This window comes from Haliotis asinina, chromosome 12 (genome assembly GCF_037392515.1).
Source record: "Haliotis asinina isolate JCU_RB_2024 chromosome 12, JCU_Hal_asi_v2, whole genome shotgun sequence".
NCBI lineage: Eukaryota > Metazoa > Mollusca > Gastropoda > Lepetellida > Haliotidae > Haliotis > Haliotis asinina.
Genome location: NC_090291.1, coordinates 37,698,260 through 37,711,562, shown reverse-complemented (window position 1 = coordinate 37,711,562; position 13,303 = coordinate 37,698,260). Strand labels below are relative to the sequence as shown.

The window sequence follows — 13,303 nt, the reverse complement described above, 5'->3', positions numbered from 1 at the left end:
GACTCGGTTGACTGTCATCGGTTCCCATATACGCAGATCAACTTATGTTGATCCCAGAATTGTCTGGTCCAGTCTCAATTATTTACAGACCTCTGCGTTATAGCTGGAATATTGATGAGTGTGGCGTAAAACTAAACTCACTCACTCACTCATTACAATGATATGATTGTGTCCCCATTTTATCCACATGAGTTTTGTGGTGTGGTTTACTATTTCAAGCAATTATTGAACGATTACTAAGCTCGGATTATTGATATGCATATTGTGAGAGATAACTATCACTAGTGTTGAGATTCTTGAGAGGCATTAAAATTTGGTATTGAAGTAAAAGACAAATAATATGGATGACAACTTCTGGTTTATTGAATGTTACAACGTTTCTGGGGTATTCGGTTCCCCTTCGTCAGGTGAATTGATGAATGTATTGATCAATGCTGATGATGTCAATCACATGATTGTTTGGTCCAGACTAGATTAATGCCATCTTATAAACGAATGGGAAAATTTAACTGTGCTTCATATAAACTCAGTAAAAGTATATTAATGATGAAATTAAATAACGCACATTTCAGCTGTTATTCCATGTATGTTTTTCAATGTGAACAGCACACAGTGATTATTAGGCTGTCCAATACTTGTTGATCACCAGAAAAGGGCTTAATATGTTATGGGAATCAAACCTGTGTCCTACATGATGAGCAAATGCTTCAGCACAAGACAGCTCCACCACCCCTAATGGCAATCAAGGATAAGTTGAGCACCGACCACAGTTGACTCATATCAGCAGGGATGATTGCTGCCCACTGGGGCCTGTCTCAGCAAACTCCTATGCATGAAATCAATTTCATGGTCATGCACTGCACATGCACTAGCCTATATCAGCTCTATCTTCCACGAACCACATGGGTTTGCTCATTGCCATGCATTGCCTACTTATTGTAAAAGTGTTCTCTTTACTGATCCAACTTGGTTAATAATATAATGATGATATGTGCATTTATATTGTGCCACACTCCATTCATGATAACCCAAACATATAGTCACATAACTTATGCCACTGGGTACCCATTTTCAGCTGGGTGAACAGAGGAAATTTTGAACAAACTCACTTGTCTGAGGTGAGACCACATGTATAACATGTGCTTCGTTGTGGGGCATTGTGAAGTCCTAGAAACTCTCAGGAGTCAAGCTACCAAACACGGTCACCCATCCTAGGACTGTCTTAGCTCAACGGTGCTTAACTTCAACTAAGTTGTGACATGAGCTTCATGCACAAGACCACACATCACCACAGTTGAATATGTTTGCCAGTAGAAGTTTAGAACATGTGTTGAAAGATAAGTGCATTTCCTGCGAATTCACCAGAATCAGCTGACAACAACCATGGGTTAAAAAATAACACTGGCCAACGCCTGGGACACGTCACTTTTCATTTTGGGCAATAAGATACTTGTATCTTGCTTGTCCATGGGCTACCAGATAATTTCCACATATGGTTTTAAATAAACTTGATTTTCATTTCATATCTGCCCATGATGTAGCCACAAAAGTCTGCAATAATAATAAAGAAGAGTTATCGTTCTTAGAAATTTTTGTACACTTCGATACATAGTCCAGTAAATGTTAACATCTAACATTGTGTCATAAAATCAGGGCAAGTAAAAAATTAGTCAGGACAAGTTACTTTCTTGAAGTCACTTCAGCTACAGCTTCAGAAAACACATGACCAAAACAACATGCAAATTGATGAATAAACATTGGAGTGAATTTCTGCATTGTTTCATATCTACTGTTCATTACTGGGAAAACTGTTCAACTATACTATCCATCAAAAGTTAAGACTCATTAGTGTTAATGTAGCCACTTACTTCAATCAACTGTTGTAAACTAGATTTTGTAAAATATTCCATACTGTTTAAATGTACTGTTGACACATGAACTGATGTATTGTTCAACAAATTTGGAACGTTGGTAAGGTTTTTGTTTTGAGTTCAAGAAACGATAAATATCAATTAAAATTGGCAAAGTTCTAACAAAACTGAGACTTTACATCAAACTACACAGTTGTTCTCATGCAATATTTTACATGTTTTACAGCAATTTGAGGCATAATTCTCATTGGTTTCCCCCCAAGTTAGTAGCGTAATTCATCTTCAATGAAACCCTGGTATACACAGACATAACATATTTTGAGTGTCTTAAGTGAGTCTAAACTTTTGATGGGTTGTCTATCAACATTAGAACAAGGTGAATGCGTTAGTGTCAAATTATTGTGACACAAAAATGATGTATCACAACATCAGGCCACAACGTCATGATAATGTAATTGGGAGTCCACAGGTTAATGTAGCAATGAAAGCAAAATGTTGTGACAGCATTGTCACAAAGTGAAATTGTTAGTAGGTTGTAAGACACCAGATATATGGCCTTGTTGGCTTGATTGATGGTGTGTCATGGAACATTCCAAAGTAAAGCACAACACTGATGTAGGTCATCATGAAGTGATAACTCTGGACCTCACTCAATCCAGTATCCAGGTTTTTTGCCTCTTGATATTTTGTCTGGCAGCTACAAATAGCAAGTGTAAGTTATAGTACTCTGTTACATTTGTCCTATTGGTGGACAAGGTGAGTGGTTTGTGATCAGTATAAATTATAATGACCAGTAGCTTAATTATCCCCGCCACAAAGTTATAGGGGGATATAGGATTGAGTTGTGTCTATCCATTCGTTCTTCCATCCTGGGTGATGGTGACAGATTTTCTCAAACACGAAACCAAATTTGGTTTGTGTTTTCAGGACATAAATGCCTTGATAAAGTTTGAAAACAGAAATCATGTTACAATTTGTTACAGAGTTATCGCCCTTGTCACATGTTTCTTGACTTAGTACATGGTGTCTTGGATAGATTTTCTCAGAAACCATTACAGATAGGGAAACCAAATGTGGTATGTGTTTTCAGGACATTAATTTTGTGGTGGAGTTAAACAAGGGGAACCAAACAGGAACAGAACTTTGTATTGATGACCATGTCTTCTTGTTGAGAGTGGGCGGTGGGGTAGCCAAGTGGTTAAAGCGTTCGCTCGTCACGCCGAAGACCCGGGTTCGATTCCCCACATGGGTACAATGCGTGAAGCCCATTTTCTGGTGTCCCCCACCGTGATATTGCTGGAATATTGCTAAAAGCGGCGTAAAACTAAACTCACTCACTCACTCACTCTTGTTGAGAGTTGACATAGGTATTTACAATGTGCATTGTATAATTATAATATTTGCATATGTTATATTTGGGATTACTCTTTTTCAGAAAAGAACAGATTCTGCATGTTTGTTATATTGGGTTCAATTCCCCACATGGATGCAATGTGTGAAGGCCATTCCTGTGTTCCCCTGCCATGATATTGCAGGAATATTGAGAAAGCAGCATAAAATAAACTCACTCAAGAAAAGTGATTTGGAAATCCCATGGAGCAAGAGCATGTTTGTTTTTCAACAGTCCTCTTGTGGAATGAATTTTGGCAGGGAGCCAGATAAATCCTGTCTGAAATACTCCTTTAAATAAATTGTCATCCAGTCAAAAAGTGAATTCCAAAATTAATAAGAAAAGTACCACCTCTCCACTATCAGCTTACCATCCCTAATATCTGGGCTTTTGTTGCTGTATAGCCTGTCTGAAGATTACAGTGTCAAAGGAAGTAGGTGGTAGTATGCCATGAATAAGTCCTTTGTCAGCTATAGAGTCAAGGAATGTAAAGAGTTTCAGTGGAAATAGGTGAATCAGATATTCACCTTGGTGATCTGATATGTACCTTGTCGGGTATTCACCTCACTGAGCACAATGCTAGTTGTGAGGACGGTCTCACACATCTGTGTTTAAAAACAAGCATGTTCTTACAAGATGTTATTGTGTTGTAGGTAGTCCAATATGGTGATCAGAGTGGCAGTTATTGGAGGAGGGCCTGCTGGAGTGTGTGCCATGCGGCATCTTCAGGCTCGGTCTGACGTTTTCGAGGGAGTATGTTTCGAGCAGTGTTCCCAGGTGGGGGGCATGTGGATTTACAGGGAAAATCCCTTTGCTGATGAGAATGGAGCACCCATGTTGGCTTGTATGTATAAAAACCTCAAGTAAGTGGATAAGATGGCTGGTACGTATGAGTTGTACAGGAGGTGACATGTTCACATATTATACCCATGGGGAGGTATCAAAGTGACACATAGTTGACCAAACTGATACAGTGTAGATATTATGTTGGCATAATCATGGTAGATATCTCTTTGATGCATAGAACTGGCATAGAATATCAAGTTACCTGTTGGTAGAAATAATGGTGACATCTGGTATACATGGAATATCATGTATCTATTGGTAGATATAGTGATGACAGTTGGTAGCTATCACACTGACACCTTGTTTACATTTTACCAGTGTAAGAAGTTAATTGTAGACACAATGGTGCCAGTATATGAAGTTGACATTCGGTAGATATGATAGTGACACTGGTAGATATCACAACCACACATTATGGTAGATAGTGAACTTCCTTAGTAACAGGAGTGGTGCTGACAATTCTCTTTCTTAACTTTGTTGTTTTATTCAAACTGAAATAGGAACATTTTTGTTTGTTTTCTAGAACAAATATCCCAAAGGAGATAATGGCATTTCCAGACTTCCCCTTCCCGAAGAACTTGCCTTCCTTTGTGCCCCACGAGACGGTCCTGCGGTACATACAGGACTATGCAGAACACTTCAACGTAGCTGACAGGATAAAGGTAAGGTCAGGTCTGTTCTTTCCTCATTTCTGGGCTAATAAGACAACAAAACATCGTTCCGAGGGGTTTTAAGGTTAATATACACTATTTGATAATCCCTCAATTTTATACTTACTTGGTTATTTTTGTATTTATATTCTTCATGTTTTAGCTTTTATTATTACTTATGTGGATAGGGAAAATCTTAAGTTTATCATTATGCTGTCTGAGCAATAGCAAGACAGATACAGTGTCACAGCTGGATGTTGCTTGTTGGCAAATGTTTGTGTCTGGTTCAGTGGTCAGTTTGAGTGTAATTATCATTTAATTCTCTTATCTTGCGTAGATGACAGGATAATTGGATGAATGTTTGGAACTATATGACTGCTTGTGGAAGTAATACAATAACTGACTGTGGTAAGCATAACTTAGCAGTGGTAATCAGTAAGACATTATCTGACGGTGGTAAACAGTAAGACATTATCTGATAGTGGTAAATAGTAAGACATTATCTGATAGTGGTAAACAGTAAGACATTATCTGACAGTGGTAAACAGTAAGACATCATCTGACAGTGGTAAACAGACATTATCTGACAGTGGTAAACAGTAAGACATTATCTGACAGTGGTAAACAGTAAAGCATTATCTGGCAGTGGTGAACAGTAAGACATCATCTGACAGTGGTAAACAGACATTATCTGACGGTGGTAAACAGACATTATCTGACAGTGGTAAACAGTGACACATTATCTGACAGTGGTAAACAGTGACACATTATCTGACAGTGATAAACAGTAAGACATTATCTGACAGTGGTCAACAGTAAGACATTATCTGACAGTGGTAAACAGTAAGACATTATCTGATAGTGGTAAACTGTAAGACATTATCTGACAGTGGTAAACAGTGACACATTATGTGACAGTGGTAAACAGTAAGACATTATCTGACAGTGGGAAACAGTGACACATTATCTGATAGTGGTAAACTGTGACACATCATCTGACAGTGATAAACAGTAAGACATTATCTGACAGTGGTCAACAGTAAGACATTGTCTGACAGTGGTAAACAGTAAGACATTATCTGACAGTGGGAAGCTGTGACACATTATCTGACAGTGGGAAACAGTGACAGATTATCTAATAGTGGGAAGCTGTGACACATTATCTGACAGTGGTAAACTGTGACACATTATGAGACAGTGATAAACAGTGACACATTATCTGTGAAGCTGTGACTGACTGTGTAATCAGTAAGGTATGACTGGACAGTGGTGAATAGTAACTGACAAACTTCAGTTTTTCTCGATATCTGGAAACATCCTTTTTGTAACGTAGCAATGCTGTAATGATGTAAACAAACATTTTCTTTGACCTTTTGATACTTCTTGAATAAGACAGACTGAATTAGGTGTTTGTAGATAACTGTTCCCCCTGCAAAATTACTGCATGCACAATGAAAAGATAATACAGGTCCTAGTCAAAACATTATTTGCAATTTCCCCACCAAGTCTGGCCCAGTTAGTGAGAAAACAGCATCATTTTGGTTATGGGAACTTTGGTTGTTGACCACTTTATATTTTGGAAGCTCTCTCATGCTTGGCACATTATAATTTCTTGCAAGATTGTGATTATTTTGAATTTATTTACACTTTGTACATATATTTTATCTTTTGTGTATAAGCATATATACCAATCCATGATCTGTATTACATCATAGTTAGAAATTCTTTTGGTGCTGTCAGTCATACTAAAACTTTACACAGATTTTCAACAGATGTCCTCTTCATTGTCGTCATACCTAACAGTTGTGAGGAAAGCCCTATCCTCTGGAGCAAATACAACTGTGCATATATAAGATGGGATTAGTCATTTCTTTCAACCATAAACCTTCAGGTAGAAGGTGACATCTGTGAAGGGGGCATGGTTGGGGAGGTGGTGGGGGCAGTGGGATCTGGCATCTGGTATCACTTGTAACTTGACAGCTGTTTGCAGACATACAGTCAGTTTGGGAAAAAGAAGTTCTATTTAGTTCTGTATCATCTAATTAGCCTTTTTGTGAATCTCTGACATGCTGTGGTGTTTGTTCCATTTCTGAGATGTCTTTTTGAGGTCACCTGTGGTTCAGAGGTCACTTCTGGTTACATATAAACGATATAACCAGTATTAGACTATGTGATATAATGTAATATTTAACATGCAGGGATGAAGTACTATTTTTGTAGCCGTTTCTTGCTGAGAAAAAGGGTTATCCTGACAACTTTTAGACAGATTGGCAGTAGCATCTGTTTTGCAGTTTTTAGTTTGACTGACAGGAATTTGTGACTGTGATGTAATAAAGGAGGATATGTGAAGAAATGTTGTTTCACAAAAGTACAGAGGACAAAACTGCGGTAATAATTGTGAAATTACGTGATGAAATGCCATAGTTGCTGGCACCAAGGGGATTTTCTCCCATCTAGACTATTTTCCAGGGTAAACCTTGAGGGTGCCCTCAAAAGAGAAGAGTATACCACAAGTAGTGGCCTATGGCCAGCTATGTGGTAAACTAGATTAACATGAACATAACATCACATCACAAGGCCACACAATGAAGAAAGGTGAGAACAAATATACTTGTAAATGTATTAAAGGTGCTTATGATGTCCGCTATGGTGTCTGTGGTATTAAGAGTTCTTTGGTTTTGTCTGGATCTGATTTGAATTTGGCTGGCTGATATGCTGCTGTTTAACTGAAAAATATTTGAGACAATGTAAAACACATGCGGCCTGTGTTTGGCCTGTTAGTGACATTTACCTTGATACATTTACAAAAAGTCAGGGTTCTGCTTATTAAAAGACTGTTACTTGCCTGTATAGACAGTTAGAAAAAGGTATTGCAACACCCTGTATTTTCCATAGTATGACTGTGTTACCATCCACAAGGTCCTGTATATTAAAGCATGAGTTTACTGCATCAGTTAAACTACCTGGACTGAAAGACAAGGGTGAATACTAGGTATATGAACGGAATTGTAGCTAGAAAAGGGACTTGTAATGATATGGTGCTTTATATTCAGGGCATGTTTTGCAGCCCTGTATTTGTGGGGTATACTGCTCCATATTCATGGCGTGTATTGCAGCCCTGTATTCATGGGGTATACTGCTCTGTAATCACGGCATGTATAGCAGCCCTGTCTGTATTCATGGGATATACTGCTCTATATTCAGGGCATGTATTGCAACCCTGTATTTATGGGATATCCTGCTCTATATTCAAGGCATGTACAGCAACCTTATATTCATGGAATATACTGCTCTATATTATGGGCATGTATTGCATCCCTATATTCATGGGATATACTGCTCTATATTATGGGCATGTATTGCATCCCTATATTCATGGGATATACTGCTCTATATTATGGGCATGTATTGCATCCCTATATTCATGGGATATACTGCTCTATATTATGGGCATGTATTGCATCCCTATATTCATGGGATATGGGTATGGTGTTCATGGGATATGCAGTAGTTCTATTATCATGACACAAGGTTCTGAACATTACGTAAAGACATAAGGGAAGATTTGTCCAAACAGTCCTTCAAACAGATAGAAAATGTATCAGTATCAAACTCCATACATTGGTTAAAATATCTGGGTGTTGCAATATTTATTCCCATGTGTATATATCCTTCATACTTCTGGATATATTTGAATGTATATCCAAGGCACTTGGTCAGAAACTGCAGTAGCATAACATTTGAAATTGCTTTATGTAGTTTATGAACACATTGACCTTGATCTGATATGTTGTCATTTATGCTTTCAATTCAGACAAATGTATGTTAGAATTTAATGAACAGTTCTCTTTGAGGGAATTTACTAACCCTCACATTGGACAGCAAGGAAGATATCTCAAACATATCTGACATATATCATCTGTCTGTACATGTTTGTTTCTTGAAATATTTATAGAGATTGATGTCACCATAAAGAGTGATATAATGCAGTTATTTGAAAAAGTTTGATAATTGTATTTCTCTTTTTGGATAACAGTTTAAAACTCGAATTGAGCGTGTAAGCCCAGTCAAGGGAGACAACTCCAGGAAAGTCCGATGGGAAGTGACCTACAGTGATGTTATCGATAAAGAGAACCGCACCACAGAAATGTTTGACGCAGTCATGGTTTGTATTGGGTAAGAAAGTACAATAAGTATTTTTTAAGCAGATATGTTATTATATATTTATATGACTATAGATACCTTGTGGTAAAATAACTGTTTTGTTGTTCTTTAGAATCATGCACCAGGGTAATCTGGTAACCTATGATTGTGTTCTCCCTGATTCAAGGTGATTGGATAGTTATTCATTCAGGGGCACATTACACATAAGAAAATACAGTAATGAGTTCTTGTTCCTTCTATGAACAGCAAGTAAAACTGTTTCTGTTTTGGGCAACACTTTCTGTTAATCTGCTTTTCCAGAAAATCAATGATTCCACGAATACCTGAATTTCCTGGCCAGGACACGTTCAAGGGTGAGATCCTGCACAGTTGTTCTTACAGAGTGCCAGAGCCATTCAAGGGACAGCGAGTTGTGTGTCTTGGTGCACACATGTCCGGTCTTGATCTGGCAATTGAGATCAGCGGTGTTGCAGACAAGGTCAGCCAATATTACATGAGTGAGTGAGTGTAGTTTTACGCCACATTCAGCAATATTCATGCTCTGTGGTGGTGGTCTGGAAATAATTGAATCTTGAATGAGTGAGAGAGTGAGTTTAGTTTTATGCCACACTCAGCAGCATTCCAGCTATATGGAGGCGGTCTATAAATAGTTGACAGACAATCCACTGATCAACAGCATGAGCATCGATCTACACAACTGGGATACAATGATGTGTCAACCAAATCAGCAAGACTGACCACCAGATCCCATCACTCGCCTCTCATGCATCAGTAAATGAATGTTGTTGCTTGATGCAAGTGGAAAAACAATACTTCAGGTTATTGGTTATGGGGGTGATGTGGTTAAAGTGTTTGCTAGTCTGATGGCAGTCCCAGGTTTGATTCCCCATTTGGGTACAATGTATGAAGGTCATTTGTGGTGTGCCCTGCTGTGATATTACGGGAATATTGCTAAACACTGCATAAAACTAAATTTAGCTCTCTGTATGAGGAGAGCTTTCCCCACATATTTATTTTAATTCATGTTGCAGGTTTTCCTGAGCCATAACAAGGAGAAACTGAAGACCATACTTCCTGCCAATGTCATTGAAGTCAAAGGAATTAAGTCCTTCAATACACACTCAGTTGTATTCTTGGATGGCCAGGAACAACAAGTGGATACTGTCATCTTCTGCACAGGATATAAAAATACCTACCCCTTTCTCACAGATGACTGCCATGTCAAAGTACAGTCAGGCAGTAGAGTTACCCCCCTTTACAAACACCTCATTCACACTGAGTTTCCGTCCTTGACCTTTGTAGGACTCTGCAAGATGGTGAGTCCTTTCCAGATCTTTCACCTTCAGATTCTTGTAGTGCTGGCCATGCTGGAGGGGAAGCTGACGCTGCCTTCGAAGGAAGAAATGGACCAAGACACTGAGAAAGACTTTCAGGAGCACTTAGCTAGTGGTCTGAAAGTTCATGACGCACATAGTCTTGATGACCGTCAGTGGTCTTACAATGATGAATTGGCTGATCTGGCCAACTGTCAGCAGCTTCCAAGAGTGAATGAGAAAATCTGGAACAAGTATCAAGCTATGCTTCATGAAAACTCCCTGACTTACAGAAACATGAACTATATTAGGACCAGTGATGATTCATTCGATGTTGTTTACCAAAATGGTGTCTCACAGATTATTTGAAAGTCTGAACTCTTCAGTTGTTGTTGTTTATGGACTTAACAACCTATCAAGATCATAGTATTTTTTAAAATGTTTTATGAAAACAATATTATGTGGGGGAAGTGTTAAGTGTGTTTCAGTTCAGAAAGCCAACACTTGTATGATTTTTCACAGCCCTCGGCAAAACAGTACTTTGATAGTCCTCCCACTATTGATACACTATTCTGTTTCCACACTGCTTTCTCACTACTGAAACACTATTATAACTGCTTTCCCTACTACTAAAATACTCTGAGCTTTCCCCACTATTGAAACAGTGTGACTGTGATTTCCCCTCTGTTAAAACAATGTGATTGTACCTTCTCCACTATTGAAACACTGTGACTGTGCCTTCACCACTATTAAAACACTGTGACTGTGCTTTCCCCACCAATGACACACAGTGATTGTGCTTTCTCCACTATTGAAACACAGTGACTGTGCTTTCCCCACTACTGAAACACCATGAGCTTTTCCCACTACAGGAACACAGTGACTGCGCTTTCCCCACTATTGAAATACATTGACTGTGCTTTCTCCACTACTGAAACACCATTAGCTTTCCCCTCTATTGGAACACTGTGACTGTGCTTTCCTCACTAATGAAATACAGTGACTGTGCTTTTCCCACTACTGAAATACTGTGCTCTTTCCATTATTGAAACAATGTGATTGTAGTTTCCCCACTACAAAACAATGCAATGGTACTTTCCCCACTGTTGAAACACAAAGTTGACAGTTCCCCCAACCAGTATACAACACTAATGCGACTGTGCTTTTCCCCCTATTGAAACACTGTGACTGTGCTTTCGACACTATTGAAACATAATGAATGTACCCCCCCACTTTTGAAAAACTAATTGTGTGGTTCTCTCCTACCAACATACAACACTAATGCAACTGTGCTTTCCCCACTTATTTGACTGTTCCCTCCCATAAATATACTTTACTAATATGACTGTGCTTTATCTGCAATTTACACTTGCTGTGCCTTCCCAAAAGAAATGCCTATCACATACCTTTCAAGCAATGAATAGTTTAGTTTTGTGTCAACAGAACATCTGCCATTACAAATTTGGTATATTACCGAATATTGGCAATACTTGCTAGCACTATACATATCTTTATTCACATATTGGAAAAATACCTTCTGTATATAGAAATTAAAAAAGGTGAAGCACCCACCCTTCCATGTCATATAAAATTTTCTTTTGACCAAGATGACATTGATATCATTTTGATGAAATGGTTGGGTCCAGAGGTCATATCTCAATTTGTTGCCTTTCGAACTGGTGTACAATGTTTACTGTTATTGCACAAAACCTTACACTTTCATATTGATTTACACTGCGTGTCAGGTCACAGGAGTGTTTCTGTGTTTGCTTACTGCATAATGAACTATTATAGTGCGAGGTGCATTATTGCAGCATTTGCATGTCTTTGCCGGGTGATAAAGCAGATGGGTGCTGCAGGCAAATAATAGATTATTACAGGGTATTTTTAGTGTCCATGACTTCATTTTATTCACTAGAGTAGGTTAGGGCAATAATAATCTACATTTATTTGTTAAAGCGATCATGAACATCAATACTGGATATATTTATGGAAGATGGTTTGCCAGGAATATTGAAGTAGTCTGTATAAGTGATGGGACTGGTCCCAATTTACTAACTGTACACTACAAGTTGAGAGGAATATGGTCACATGTAGCAGTGTCACCGAGTGGGTAGGCGAGTGATGATACTGCAACAAAGAGGCATACATCAGACTGTATTACAGAGTGGAGTTTACAACCTATTTGTCTTATTGCCATGTTAAATGTACAAAATATCATTTTAGCATTTCTTTTTTTAAGATTGATAAGCTCAGCTACCAACCATGTGACAAGTAAACAATGGTGTCTGCCTCTTGACTGGATTATTCAAATCAGTGAAACATTTTCTGACAAGCATAAAACCGTGTACATAATGAACTGATGAACACCTAACTGAACTTTTTTTAATTATGACATCATATGAGTGTTATTGATACAGCTTCTCAGTCGAGAGTTTGGCAGCTCTTCCAGCTCTCACCCTCCTTTGATGCGTGACAGGGAAACTTGTTCAAGCATCATTTGCTTATGAAGTTAAAGCCTGTCACCTGATGGTAAAATACAAATCCCTCCTAACCCTGAATTGACAGTACGTCTGGACTATTTGACCTCAGACCTGACCATAAGTATTTTGATAGGTGTCTGGAACAATCTAATTAACATCAGACATTTCATCTGTAAGACGACAAGAATGTGTACATTCTTTGAAACAAATTAGAACATTGGTTACTTGTTGTGAAACCATGGAGTTTAAGATACTATTTTCCAGGAAACTGACAGGTGCCAGGCCCTGCTGATTACCAAGTTGCTATTCCCAGACTGTTTCTTTCTCCAAGAATATAGTGGTGTGAAACTCACTGGCCTTTGATTTAATCACAGTAGTATATTGTGTATGTCGCATTAAAACATTCTCTGAATGCAATAACCTTTGTAACCCAAACACCATTGTAGAATGAAGTTTGAATGTGTTTTTTTTTAGATACTAATATTTTCTTTTATTCCAATAAATATCTGTTCACAAAAAATTAAATGTTTCTTTTAAATATCTCCAGAAATGACCAAAGTTCATTTTCTGAAAGGTGAAGTCAGTA

General features: G+C 38.2%; 1 protein-coding gene across 5 annotated transcripts in view; it reads left to right on the top strand.

The window, feature by feature from the left end:
* The window catches only part of LOC137259053 (uncharacterized), a 38,389-nt gene extending 25,152 nt beyond the window's left edge, over window positions 1-13,237 (top strand). For 2 of the 5 annotated variants that reach the window (XM_067796762.1, XM_067796763.1), the window contains exons 2-6: window positions 3,915-4,124; window positions 4,631-4,769; window positions 8,794-8,933; window positions 9,222-9,399; window positions 9,953-12,110. In XM_067796762.1, coding sequence (XP_067652863.1) covers window positions 3,925-4,124; window positions 4,631-4,769; window positions 8,794-8,933; window positions 9,222-9,399; window positions 9,953-10,603 — 1,308 coding nt within the window. In that variant the 5' untranslated portion in view covers window positions 3,915-3,924 and the 3' untranslated portion in view covers window positions 10,604-12,110. Of the gene's footprint in view, window positions 1-2,536; window positions 2,584-3,914; window positions 4,125-4,630; window positions 4,770-8,793; window positions 8,934-9,221; window positions 9,400-9,952 lie in introns of those variants that run through there. The other 3 variants (XM_067796764.1, XM_067796761.1, XM_067796765.1) reach the window with 3 other exon arrangements.
* The last annotated feature ends 66 nt before the right edge of the window (window positions 13,238-13,303 follow it).